The sequence below is a fragment of the Neoarius graeffei genome, chromosome 7 (genome assembly GCF_027579695.1).
Source record: "Neoarius graeffei isolate fNeoGra1 chromosome 7, fNeoGra1.pri, whole genome shotgun sequence".
NCBI lineage: Eukaryota > Metazoa > Chordata > Actinopteri > Siluriformes > Ariidae > Neoarius > Neoarius graeffei.
Genome location: NC_083575.1, coordinates 63326956 through 63341098, shown reverse-complemented (window position 1 = coordinate 63341098; position 14143 = coordinate 63326956). Strand labels below are relative to the sequence as shown.

Below are 14143 nucleotides of genomic sequence, written 5' to 3'. Positions count from 1 at the left end.
CCTATCTGGAATAATCCTGATTTCACCATCAATAAAAAACCACTCAACTTTCTCACATGGATAGGCAAGGGTATCACTCATCTTCATCATATCATCCAAGACAATAGACTGGTCTCTTTTCCTTATTTGGTCCAGAAGCATGGCATTGAGGGTAAACACTTCTTACAGTATCTTCAAATTAAATCAACTATTCAAGCAAAATGGAATATTCAGATACCTAATTTAGACATCCCCCCACAAATCTTGGAACTGATTAACATACCCTCCCCTCAAAAAATCCTTTCCAAAATATACAAACTTATATCACAATCCGAAAAAACTTTAAGCCTTCCATACCACAATTGGGAATCAGACCTGTCCATTACTCCTGATGCCGGCTTCTGGACCCAAATCTGCAAAAATATCTATCTAATGACTAAAAATGCCAATCTTCAACTAATACAGTACAAGGTACTCCACAGATTTCACTACACTGCACAGAAACTGGCAAGAATGGGTTTTGGCTCCGACACGTGTTCTCACTGCATGCTAAACACCCCAGACACATACATCCACGCTGTCTGGCATTGCACCCCAATCCATAGGTTCTGGATAAAAGTCACAGACTCACTCACCTCTATCCTTGGCCATCACATCCCAGCAACTCCTTCCCTCTGCATACTAGGAGATACATCTTCAACCAACCTTAACACCACAGACAATAAATTTCTTCTAGTAGCACTAACTGTCGCCAAGAAAACAATCCTCATGAACTGGAACTCAAAGAACTCAATCCACATTACCCATTGGAAAAACCTGCTAGCAGATTATATATCATTGGACAATCATACCTCTCCCAACTTACTCCATACTCGGAATACACACTCCCCTTGGTCATCTTACCTCACCTTTTTACAGACTTGACCTGGCCCTCTGTGCCTGAGATTCAGTCCCAACGCCACACTCAAATATCCTTCCATAATCGTTAATACTTAGCCATACATATTAGGGAAGGGAGGATGGAAGCTGGAATCTCTTATCTCTGTTTGTTTATGTACTTCATTTATTAATTTTTCCCACCACTCCCTCCCTCCCTCTGCTACCGTCTTCCCTCCCCCACTTCATCTACTCTTGTTATACCTGGGCTTCTGGGATGGCGTGGTCGGCCCCATCCTGTCTGGCTGTCAGGTGGGACTGGCGTTGGTTGGTGCCATTGGGAGGGTTGATGGGTCAGGGTTCCCCTCCGGGTCAGGGTCCCGAGGTTTTCTCGGCGCCCCGCCCACCCCACGCATGCACTCTGATACCTGCCTACTCTTGGTATTGCACAGCGCGCCTTATCCTCTTTTAAATGCTCTACACATTAGGAAGCACACACCATTTGTACACCTGCAATAAGAACAACATGATAGACTAGGGTAGGGGAGGAGTGCATATGGGAAACCTCTGCAGGTGCTTCGCTGCACTCCTTGCCTCTTTTAATGCAAATACATCTCTTCTTTTAATGCAGTACATTTTAGAGAAGGCACACATTCTTGTCATATACCGTACAGTCATATATAGGATAGGTAGGGCGTGTTGTGCGGAGGCTATGGGGGGCTGGTGTCGGTGTATGGGGCATCAGGGCCCGGAGCCCTGCCTCATGCAGTACCTCCCCCTCCCCTCTGTCGTCCCATCATGAATCAGCTTGGGCAGGGGGGGCTGGCACCATAGCCATAACAGGTACTCAGGTAGTCATCATAATTAACTATTAAATAACTATTATTTTTAGAATTTCTATCTATAAAAAATTTACTAACACAAATGATTAGCAAATAAAATAATACTCCCCCTCCCCCTCTCTCCTTCATTATGATCCAGAAGATGCAAGCTAGGATGAACTCAAGCACCCTGCTCATTACCACCAAGGCCACAGAAAAGCGATTACAACATAGGAAAAAACATCTTTCTCAGTATAGGCCACTTGAGCTCAACACACAGAAACACAGAATAATAATGTTCATCCATTAAAAATTCTCTCACATTCCCCCCTTTTTATCCTATAGGATAAATTACTAAAAGGAAAGAAAAGAACTGTACACAGTTTCAGTGATAAGAGTTCTCAGAGAGATTCGACTTAACACGTCATTGAGTGTACAGGGATAATGCTAAGGCTGTTTTTATAAGACATAGACATCTTAAATAAATGCTAGCAAGCCATATACATAGATCAGGAATAATAGAACAGGAAACAATCATAATGAAAGTGTTTTAAGTCAGGACTAATTTCAAGTCAACTGTGCTGATGTCATGGAACGGTGGGTTATAGTCTTCGTGTGGGTTTGGAGGCCAGTCAGGCAAGTCATCAGAGTCTATTTTCACCATCTGGTAACCGATATTTGTCAGCTGCCTCTGAAACACAGACATACAACATTGACAGAGAACAGGGAGCAAACATAACATCACAAATCACTAAGCCCAGGACCGGTATGGTGGATAGAATCAGAGTCTTCCATCCACTGAACTAACACGATCAGCTGTCTTCAACTCCTCCATGTTCATCTGCTTGTGATTGTTCAGCAACCTTGCGCATCTTGTTCAGTGCCTCAGTAATGTTACCGAGTTACCCCTTGCCCTTCTTGACGTGTATTGGTGCTCAGAGGGCGGGCACGCCCTATCAGCCCTCGTCCCACCTCACCGGGACTTGGAGGAAACTCAAAACCCTAAGACTTATCTATCAGCTAGACACTGAAATACTCTTCCCTATTGAGGGTGCGTGCGTGATTGATGTGATACTTGCACTGTTCCATGTAGTGATGCCTTTCTTCCTCACGAGCTTTAGTCAGCGTCTGGGTCACTTAGGCCTTCCTCTTCCTCCTGCTCAGCTGGTTCAGGAACCCTCCTGCAGTGGCTAGCGTGGATCCATGTCACTCTGCCTGTGACCTTCACTGCCGTTGGGGTCGTGAGCAGGACCTGGAATGGGCTATTCCACCGTGGCTTGTTCCACTTGGTTTGTTGGAAATCCTTTACCACGATCTAATCCCCTGGTTGTAGATCGTGCAGGGGTCCCTCAGCGGGTTTGGGAAGTGCTTCTTTACCTGTTTGTGGATAGATTTCAAAGCAGAGGACAATGTTGCACAGTAATTCAACATTGCATCATCACACAGTGTGGTGTCCAGCAGTGTTCCTTGAGCTGGCCCTATCCCCGTGTTGGGTACTCGTCCAAACAGAATTTCGAATGGGCTTAACCCATGTTTAGGCCTAGTTTGCATCCTCATTTGTGTGAGTACTACAGGGAGGACCTTTGTCCATCCTAGCCCTGTTTCTGCACAAGCTTTGCTTAGTTTATTTTTAAGTGACCCATTTTCCCTCTCTGTCAGTTCAATGAAGTCCATTTGGAGGTGATCAAATGGTTTGTCTGGTATTGGGTGTGCTGCTTGAGTTAGTGTGATACCTTGACCTGCATTATGTTGTGCACATATCAAGCATTGCTTGCAAAATTTCGCAGCATAATTTGAAAACCCCTTTGTGAACCATCTCTTTGTTACTTCTGTTACCATCCCCCCTTTTGACACATGGGTGAGCCCATGTGCCAATTTTGCATAGAAAGGGAACATGTATTTTGGTAGACAGGGACGGCCCAAGGGACAAACCCAGACCGAGTTTGCAAGGATACAGCCCGCCTGTTTCCAAACTCGTCTCTCGTCCTGGGTGGCAGTGCTCTGAAGGTCCGCTAGCTGTAAACAAAGGGTAGAAACCTGAGGAAAGGCAAGGTTAGAGGGTGAACTGGAAGCCGAGGCTGCACACTTAGCTGCCGCGTCCGCCCTGGCATTCCCTTGAGACACAAGATCAGTATTGTTAGTATGGGCAGCACACTTACACACAGCAATAGCTCTAGGGAGTAGAACAGCATCCAACAACTCAGAGACCAGTTTATGATGTGCAATGGGAGATCCTGTGCTAGTGAGAAAATTTGTGTTTCCAAATGGTGCCAAAATCGTGCACAACGCCAAATGCATACCTACTGTCCGTAAAAATATTGACAGATTGCCCTGCCGCCAATTTGCATGCCTCAATGAGGGCACAGAGCTCTGCAGCCTGCGCCGACAGGTTCAAGGGCAGACGTGACGCCTTGAGGACCTCGTGATCTGAGACTACGGCAAAACCTACTTTGTTCTTTCCCGTCTCTGGGTCTCTGGAGGCTGAACCATCCACATAGAGGATCATGTCTGGATTTTCCAAAGGGTCGCTCTTTAAGTCTGCCCTGGGGGAACAAAAATCGTTATTGAGAGCTACACAGTCATGTGGCTCTCCATCGTCCTCTGTAGGGAGAAGAGAGGCAGAATTCAGAACAGAACAACGTTTCACAGTGATGTTAGGCATATCAAGTATGACAGTGTTATACTTCAACCATCTCTGTGCTGACAAATGTGACGTCTTTTTTTCCAACAGAAGCAGGGAGACAGCATGTGGGACCAAAAGGGTGAGGTTAGAGTACCCCACAATATTTCTGGAAGCAGTTACCGCCTTTTCAGCTGCAGTAACTGCATGCAGGCAAACAGGAAGTCCAGCCGCCACTGGATCCAGCCTGCTGGAGAAGTAAGCTACAGGTCTCAATCTATCCCCGTGTTTCTGCAAAAGAGCAGAGGTCATAAAACCCTTCTTTTCATCGACAGTTTGAACAAATGGTTTATTGGGGTCAGGCAGTCCCAGAGTGGGTGTGGTCTGCAGAGATCTCTTTAGGGACGTCAGGCGCGTGCGGGACAGCCGCAGCATTGACTGCTTGCAGATCTTGAACAAACCTCCACTCATCGGGCTGGGATGGTTTTCTTGCCTTCTTAACTGGAAAAATAGGAGTGCGCACTGGAGAGTCCTGGCAAGGGACAATTACATCTGCCTTCAGCAACGAATCAAAGACTGGTCTTATACCTGTGATTGCTTCTGGTTTGAGTGGGTACTGGGTCTGTTTAGGACTGAAATCTGATTTGGGGGTGATCACCACTGGTTCAGCATTCTTTATTAGGCCCACATCATGTTTACCCTTTGCCCAAACGGAATTTGGAACTCCCGCCAAGTTGGGGTGCACCTCTGCTGGAGTTATGCCTGTGGAAACAGAGACAAACAGGCCACTATGGCCGGGGTCCCCAGGACCCTGGTCATCAGTGGCTAATATTACGCTGCGCTTAACATACACACACATAGCATGACTTTGTTTGTAGACCCCAAGCTTTTGGCAAAACAACACACTAGGGTCCTCTGTTCGGGACCATTCATTGTCATTGGCTGCACACTTCTTGACCCACTTCCCCACGTCTTTCCAATGGGTGGCTCGTGGCCTTGGTAATAGACATGGGATATAGAATTAATGATGTCAAAGAAATCATGTTGGCAGCAGCCGACCTCAAAGTCCTCTGACACGAGGCTGCGTATAACATGTTTGAGAACACTGCAATGAACATTGATGCAGCTGTTTGGACAACGAGTAAAATGGACCTGCACAGCGCAATAATGTTTAGACCAATACATAGTTTGAGGGTCAATCTTTCACGTGCATGGGGGTCTGCAAACCAAGTCTTTTCAAACTCTACAAATCTTCCTCTTTTATATAATCTGTGTCAACTGATGAGGTGTTGAAGTGTGCGAGCTGTACAAGGTGTTTTGGAGTTTGTTTGAGCTGATCCGAGCAGAGCTGCCAGACATACACATACAGAGGGCTTCCAAACCCATACTGCACACCGCACATTTCACTTACTTCAATAGTTAGTCCATCTGGAGTGGACGTGAGATTTACTCCTAATTTGCACATTAAATCATGTGCTAACAAATTTACTGGACATGTATGTGAGATGAGGAATGAGTGGGACGTAACTATTCCTCCCTCGCTTTCACACGGGAGGTTGACTGAGAAAGTTTTGGTTACAGGTCATCCTGAGATGCCCATCATCTGAATAGAATTTGAGCAGAGCGGTGGGTCTACTGGAAGTACCCCATGTTGTATCACTGAGTGTCCTGCTCCAGAATCTACTAAAAGGTTAACACATGCCCACACACAGTGAGGGGCATACAAGGAAGTTTAGAAAAGGGAGTAGTTGTGTATTTTAACAAACTTAATGCAACTTCAGGTGTATCTATCTGGACTGGTGTATCGGGCATTTCTGTGTAGTCTTGCTGTTGCATGCAGGTGCTGCTACTAATGTGTTTAACGTTATGTGAATGCTCCTCTCTATGTGTATGTGTATCATCAGGTGTGTGTGTGTTACCTCCCCTTTTCTCTGTGTGGGGCCCATTCCCGGAGTCCGCCCGTCAGTCTGCTTTGCTGTACTCCTCACGGGGCTTCTGCCTGTTACTGTGGAGACAATTTCGAGCAATGTGTCCCTTTTGATTGCAGTTGTAGCAGGTTGCACCTTTTATCCAGGACGAGTCACTCCAGGTTGTCCTGTCTCGGCCCCTACTTCGACCTCTTCCTCCTCTTGTTCCTTTTTCTCCAGGCTGAACAGTCTGGAAAAGAGTGAGAGTAGCGGCGTGTAGATCTTGGTCTCTTTGTGTTGACTTTGTCTTCTCCTTCTCTTTCAGCAGCTTTTCTGCATGCACAGCGTACTGCTAGATCTTGGTGAGACTCAGGAGTGCCCTCCACTGCAGCCAGGTTCACGGGTCTGGTCAGGCCACTGTGTTGTTGTTTTTTTTTCCTCATGCACGGCGGTGAGACGGGCGAAAAACGCTGACACCACTTCACATGTTCTTGCTTACACATACTGATCTTAGTAGGGTATTAGGCAGAAAAAGAAAATTACCAGTCAAAAATAATATTTTATATAATCCTGATGAGCGCCGCAGGCGCGAAGTCCCTCTAGGGGGGTCTGGGGGCATGCCCCCCCAGAAAATTTTTGAAATTTAGACTTCATTTCCTGCATTCTAGGACATTTTCAGGGTGAAATGGCATGTAATTTTTGATTAGAAATATTGCATATTTTTACTTTGTATTTTTTTCAGTTTCACTCCTGAATGTATCAGATGTATGTATGGTGTTTGATTTGGTAACAAAAGTGAAAAGAAAATAAACAACAATGAATTGTATATAATCTTTTGATCTAGTTACAGTATTGAATGAATAAAAAAAAACCCCAACAGTATTCTATTTTACGTGGCACAAATTAAATCGCAGAATGTCTGTCACTGACTGTCATCCATAATATTTTGACCAAACTACTCAAAAATTAAAATTAACTTTGAAAGAACGGGAACTGAGTTTCTTTGGTTTACACAAAGATTACAGACGTCTAGGGGCCTGCAAGAATCGGTCTGCTGCTGCATCAAAGTCAAATTCCTGACGATCTAACTTTTCGTAGCTTTGTCTGATAAGCTGCTCCAGCCTAACTATACTTAATTTTGTTCTCAACTTGGTTTTGATCCTGTTCTGAACAGAAAAGACTCGCTCAGCCTCTGCATTGCCAACAAGCACACATATTGCCATTGACATGAGGTGAAACATGCTTGGATAGAGCCGCTGATTTGGCATGTTTGGACCTCCAAATATCTTCATCATGAGCTGAGTTGGTCTTGCAAAATGACCCTCTTCCTGCCATTCATCATCACCATCTGTTGAGAACCTGTTCTGGTATACTAGTCGCTTGAAGACAAGAAATTCTCTTGCCTGTCTGAGGGTCACTATCCCAATCGATCGGATGGCGACCCCCCCCCCCCCCCACGTGGGGGGGGGGGGGGGGGGGGGGCGCGCCTCCGCGGCTGGAGGCTCGCAGGCGCCCGCTAGGCGCCTCCGTCCTCCTAAACCCAGATGCGCCTCGCGCCTCTCAAGGCTCTCTCCCCCGACACGCGCCTCCCGCGTCACGCCGTGCGAACGCCTCGGCCCACCCCCCGCGGACGCGCGCGGCTGCCGGTGGATCCTTCCACTCTGGCTGCGCGCGCGTGCCCCGGACTGGGACGAGACGGGGTCGCGGCCACGGGCACGAGAGGCTCAGGCTGAGGCTGGGGGACGGAACGACGAGAGGCGAAGGGCCGCCTGAAGGGGAGAGGGCCCCCTCTCCCTTTTTCGAAAACCCCATCCGAACGCGACCTCAGATCAGACGAGACAACCCGCTGAATTTAAGCATATTACTAAGCGGAGGAAAAGAAACTAACCAGGATTCCCTCAGTAGCGGCGAGCGAAGAGGGAAGCGATGAAATATTCTGATTTTTCATTTCAAGTTTTCAGTATTTTTCGGATTAAACTGTGTTTCTTACGATTTGTAAATGATGGCGGAACATAACTGGATTTATCGGATGACGTGGGAGTATTCATGTGCGAAAATTTTCGGCATTATCGTCCGTTTCAGTATCCGTCTGTGTGTATACTTGCCCGCTGAAATCGGCAATCGCCCGTCAAATTTACGGGTGGACGGGTCTCTGCCTAATACCTTAGATCTTAGTAATGTCTATGTTCAAGGGAAAAGTACTGTCCAGACGAGCACAGAGAGCAGTGATGGTATCTCTATACTCACCATTGCCAGCCATGCTCCAGTCTGGTGTAGTTATTCACTGGTCAGCTTCCGGCCACTCTTTGGAAACTTTGTTCCAATCTATACCCATCTTGATCATGAGTAGGCGGCAAAGTTCATGGGTGGTCGGTCGGAATTCTCTGCAAAATATCAACAGTTCGTTACCAAATCTCTTTCCTCCTACCTCTCTCATGTTGGGAAGAGAAGCCATGCTTTCCTTGATATCAGCTGTCATCCAGGGTCTGTGGACTAAAAGCACGCCATCAGCTCCAGCCACTTCCATCATTGGAAGATGAAGGACTTCAGACTTTAGATTATGGCCTTGTGGACCCACTGGTGAGCACGTGGTCAGGTCCAGGAGGGTGTCTTTTCCATCACCATATGCAAGACCGGATCTCGTGTGTGATGGAGAAGCGCTGAGAGGCGCTGATGCTGGAGGCGGCTGGTAGGCTGGGAGAGATTCCAGAGGCTCAGTTTTTTTTTTTCTTTTTTTTTCTTTGTCTTGACTTCTCCCCCTTTCTGTGGGTGAGGCGCTTGTGGGAATGATGTTCCGCCTTGCTGAGGAGGCAGTGTGTGTTGGGGTGGTGGGGCAGACTCCAGGTCAGGGTCCATCTGAAATTTCAAACACTGAGAAGAGGGTGAGAGCCCTGCCTGTCGTTTCTCTCTTTTGTACTCTCTCTTAAGTGTTTCTTCTTTCCATGCAGAAAACGCCCTCCAGTCCTCTAAGAACTTAACATTATCTGCAGACTCTTCTTTTTCCTTCTGTTTCAACTTTTCTTCTAACTGTCCTATCTGCCTGGGACTAAAACTGCCCTTTTCAGGGAATCATAAGTCCTTTACCCATATATCAAACTGTGCCAAATAATCCTCGCCATACGAGGTTTTCATAAACTGGATGTTTGGGCTGTCATAGAAACATCCAATTCTTATTATAGCACATGTAGCTTCACACTTACTTGCTTTTTCTTTTCTTTCCCTAACTTACTGTTTCTGTTCCTCATTGTACACTGTTATATTAATAGGCTGTGACAACAGCAGCTGAGTTTCTTTATCAGGATCACAAAAAGAACAAGTTGGACTATGTCCAAAAATGTGACACAATAATCTTTTAGGTGTGTTCTTATTAGTAAACAATTTATCTGACATTTGCCTTAAATTAAAGTAGGTATCATTTAACACAACAACCTCAAAGACAACTCACGCATGTGTACAAAAGCTGTTTCTCTGTTTCAGAATTTGGAGGAGGACAGTACTCTGTTAATTCATCAATATTTTGCGTGCACACCGGTGTGTCTTTGCGACTTCGTGATCGAACCTCTCTATCCCGTTCCTCCGACGGGCCAGTTGTTCACACAGAACAAAGGGAGCAAGATTCAATTCTTTCCCAGTTACGAATCGCTGAATGTGAGTCTGTCGAGACACGCACCCATACTTCCTTCGCTCAAGTAGGTGAGCCGTTACCCAGTCGTCACTTGGGCGGATAATTCTCTTACACAACCCAATAAACTACTCGCGGTTTATTTTCTCAAAATTGTGTTTATCCGTTTCGGCAAACATATTGATGGTACCACAGCTTAGCAGTCCTCCTGGGCTCGGACAAACTTCTGTCCGTCTCTTATATCAGTCTTCCTTGACTGGGACAATCTCTGTCCATCTCTTATATCATTCTTTAAATACTAGGACAAATCTCTGTCCATTTCTTGTATCATTCTTTAAATACTGTTTCTACTAATTTCTTTACACAAGAATGCAAAGTTATCACTTACTGGTTCGGTGAGCCCTGATGGTCTGGTCTCTCGTCCGAGTTCTCAGCTCCGCACCGTAGCCTTGGGAGTGTTCCGTCGTCCGAGGATCAGACGCATAGGGCCCACCCAGGGGATGCCAAATTATAATGGAAATTTCTAATAAACACTTCAGAGCACTTAACAGTTGTCTTTTCAGTCATTTATTATAGTAGATCATATAAAGATATATAAAATAGGAAAGAGAAGAATAGAAGAAGACATCACTTCTGATGATGCCGAGAGTACGCGCACTCTGAGTTGTGTTTTAGGAATGTTATCTATTATACTCTGAAAGCATTCGCTCACTGTTTGTGTCTTCACGTGATTGGCTCAAGATTTTCTATGAAGCTTTGTTAGAGCGTGCACCTGGCGTGCGGGCGGATGCGTAGTTATGAGAACTCGGGCACCCTGCTTATCACCACCAAGGTCAGGAAAGGTGGTTACATCATGAGAAGATGCAAGCTAGGATGAACTCAAGCACCCTGCTCATTACCACCAAGGCCACAGAAAAGTGATTACAACATAGGAAAAAACATCTTTCTCAGTATAGGCCACTTGAGCTCAACACACAGAAACACAGAGAATAATAATGTTCATCCATTAAAAATTCCCTCACATTGGAAGAAAGGCATCACTACATGGAACAGTGCAAGTATCACATCAATCACGCACGCACCCTCAATAGGGAAGAGTATTTCAGTGTCTAGCCGATAGATAAGTCTTAGGGTTTTGAGTTTCCTCCAAGTCCCGGTGAGGTGGGACGAGGGCTGATAGGGCGTGCCCGCCCTCTGAGCACCAATACACGTCAAGAAGGGCAAGGGGTAACTCGGTAACATTACTGAGGCACTGAACAAGATGCGCAAGGTTGCTGAACAATCACAAGCAGATGAACATGGAGGAGTTGAAGACAGCTGATCGTGTTAGTTCAGTGGATGGAAGACTCTGATTCTATCCACCATACCGGTCCTGGGCTTAGTGATTTGTGATGTTATGTTTGCTCCCTGTTCTCTGTCAATGTTGTATGTCTGTGTTTCAGAGGCAGCTGACAAATATCGGTTACCAGATGGTGAAAATAGACTCTGATGACTTGCCTGACTGGCCTCCAAACCCACACGAAGACTATAACCCACCGTTCCATGACATCAGCACAGTTGACATGAAATTAGTCCTGACTTAAAACACTTTCATTATGATTGTTTCCTGTTCTATTATTCCTGATCTATGTATATGGCTTGCTAGCATTTATTTAAGATGTCTGTGTCTTATAAAAACAGCCTTAGCATTATCCCTGTACACTCAATGACATGTTAAGTCGAATCTCTCTGAGAACTCTTATCACTGAAACTGTGTACAGTTCTTTTCTTTCCTTTTAGTAATTTATCCTATAGGATAAAAAGGGGGGAATGTGAGGGAATTTTTAATGGATGAACATTATTATTCTCTGTGTTTCTGTGTTGAGCTCAAGTGGCCTATACTGAGAAAGATGTTTTTTCCTATGTTGTAATCGCTTTTCTGTGGCCTTGGTGGTAATGAGCAGGGTGCTTGAGTTCATCCTAGCTTGCATCTTCTCATGATGTAACCACCTTTCCTGACCTTGGTGGTGATAAGCAGGGTGCCTGAGTTCTCATAACTACGCATCCGCCCTCATGCCAGGTGCACGCTCTAACAAAGCTTCATAGAAAATCTTGAGCCAATCACGTGAAGACACAAGCAGTGAGTGAATGCTTTCAGAGTATAATAGATAACATTCCTAAAACACAACTCAGAGTGCGCGTACTCTCGGCATCATCAGAAGTGATGTCTTCTTCTATTCTTCTCTTTCCTTTCCTATTTTATATATCTTTATATGATCTACTATAATAAATGACAGAAAAGACAACTGTTAAGCGCTCTGAAGTGTTTATTAGAAATTTCCATTACACGTCCAAAGGGAAAGCGTTACACTACCGGTACGCTCAGATTTTCTTTCTACCTTGTCTCATCAATCCAACTCTTTGGGTAGAGTTGTCACTAACTTATATGTAGCACATTCACTTGGACTAACACATACACTCAAAGATTACCTTGTTAAATTGTGAGAAAATGTCCAAATTGTCGCTGTGGTAGTAAAAAAAATTGTGAAGGTAGTAAAAAGGTAGTAAATTCAACATAAAATATCTGTAGGAACCCTGCTCTGTATTTACTTTCATGCAGTCTTCTCTTTATGGTAGATTTGGATATTGATACGTCTACCTCCTGGAGAGTGTTGTTCACTTGGCTGGCTGTTGTGAAGGGGTTTCTCTTCACCATGGAATTATTCTGCGATCATCCACCACTGTTGTCTTCTGTGGGCGTCCAGGTCTTTTTGCATTGATGAGTTCACCAGTGCTTGCTTTCTTTCTTTCTTTCTTTCTTTCTTTCTTTCTCAGGATGTACCAAACTGTAGATTTTGCCACTCCTAATATTGTAGCAATTTCTCGGATGGGTTTTTTCTGTTTTCGCAGCTTAAGGATGGCTTGTTTCACCTGCATGGAGAGCTCCTTTGACCGCATGTTTTCTTCACAGCAAAATCTTCCAAATGCAAGCACCACACCTCAAATCAACTCCAGGCCTTTTATCTGCTTAATTGAGAATGACATAACGAAGGAATTGCCCACACCTGCCCATGAAATAGCCTTTGAGTCAATTGTCCAATTACTTTTGGTCCCTTTAAAAACAGGGTGGCACATGTTAAGGAGCTGAAACTCCTAAACCCTTCATCCAATTTTAGTGTGGATACGCTCAAATGAAAGCTGAAAGTCTGGACTTTATGTCCATGCCCATTATATAACTATAACTTGAATATGTTTCAGTAAACAGGTAAAAAAACTAAATTTGTGTCAGTGTCCAAATACATATGGACCTAAATGTATGTATGTGTATATATAGTTTTATATGTGCATGACTCATGTGAGGCTGTATGTTCTCTGCATTATCTGCAGAGCATGGCGAGTGTGTAGTCGTGTTAGCAGACACTATGTTGCTGGAGTTGCCATTAGAAGCGCTTGCTGTCCTGCAGGGAAATGGAATCCGCTCCATCTCACGGGATTTCTCCTTGCAAGTCTTTCATACACGTCTCCACAAGAATGAGCAAGGTAAGACGGCAGCTGGATGTTGACATCAAAAAGCACTGCATTACTCTGAGGTGCATGGTGTTTGCATTCTGTGTATCTGAACTTCCAAACTTGGAAGGCATGCACTTTGATGTTTCCATGCATTTCAAAATAAATCTGCAGTGTTTGGGGCACAGACAAGCAGTGTTTGTTTTGTGTCTCACATAATGGATGTAATGAACAAATAATTGAGATAAGCTAGGCAATCAGAGGCTTAATTTCATACTGTATTTTTATTTAGTACAGTGGGGCTTTGTTTATATGTGGATTTATGATTGAATGACTCATTTTTGTGGGCTTTCACATGTTCTACAACATATAGCATGGTTAGTGTTTATATTCTGAGCAAGGAAAGAATAGTCAAAGACCATAAATTGTATAATTACACTACCGTTCAAAAGTTTGGGGTCACCCAGACAATTTTTTGTTTTCCATGAAAAGTCACACTTTTATTTACCACCATAAGTTGTAAAATGAATAGAAAATATAGTCAAGACATTTTTCTGGCCATTTTGAGCATTTAATCGACCCCACAAATGTGATGCTCCAGAAACTCAATCTGCTCAAAGGAAGGTCAGTTTTATAGCTTCTCTAAAGAGCTCGACTGTTTTCAGCTGTGCTAACATGATTGTACAAGGGTTTTCTAATCATCCATTAGCCTTCTGAGGCAATGAGCAAACACATTGTACCATTAGAACACTGGAGTGATAGTTGCTGGAAATGGGCCTCTATACACCTATGTAGATATTGCACCAAAAACCAGACATTTAGTAGAATTTAG

General features: G+C 44.6%; 1 protein-coding gene across 1 annotated transcript in view; it reads left to right on the top strand.

Annotated features, from left to right (window-relative positions):
• LOC132888892 (cilia- and flagella-associated protein 46) overlaps positions 1-14143 on the top strand; it is a 251873-nt gene that overhangs the window by 193557 nt on the left and 44173 nt on the right. The window contains exon 49 of the mRNA XM_060924987.1: positions 13192-13344. Within this exon, the coding sequence (XP_060780970.1) occupies positions 13192-13344 (153 nt within the window). The remainder of the gene's footprint in view (positions 1-13191; positions 13345-14143) is intronic.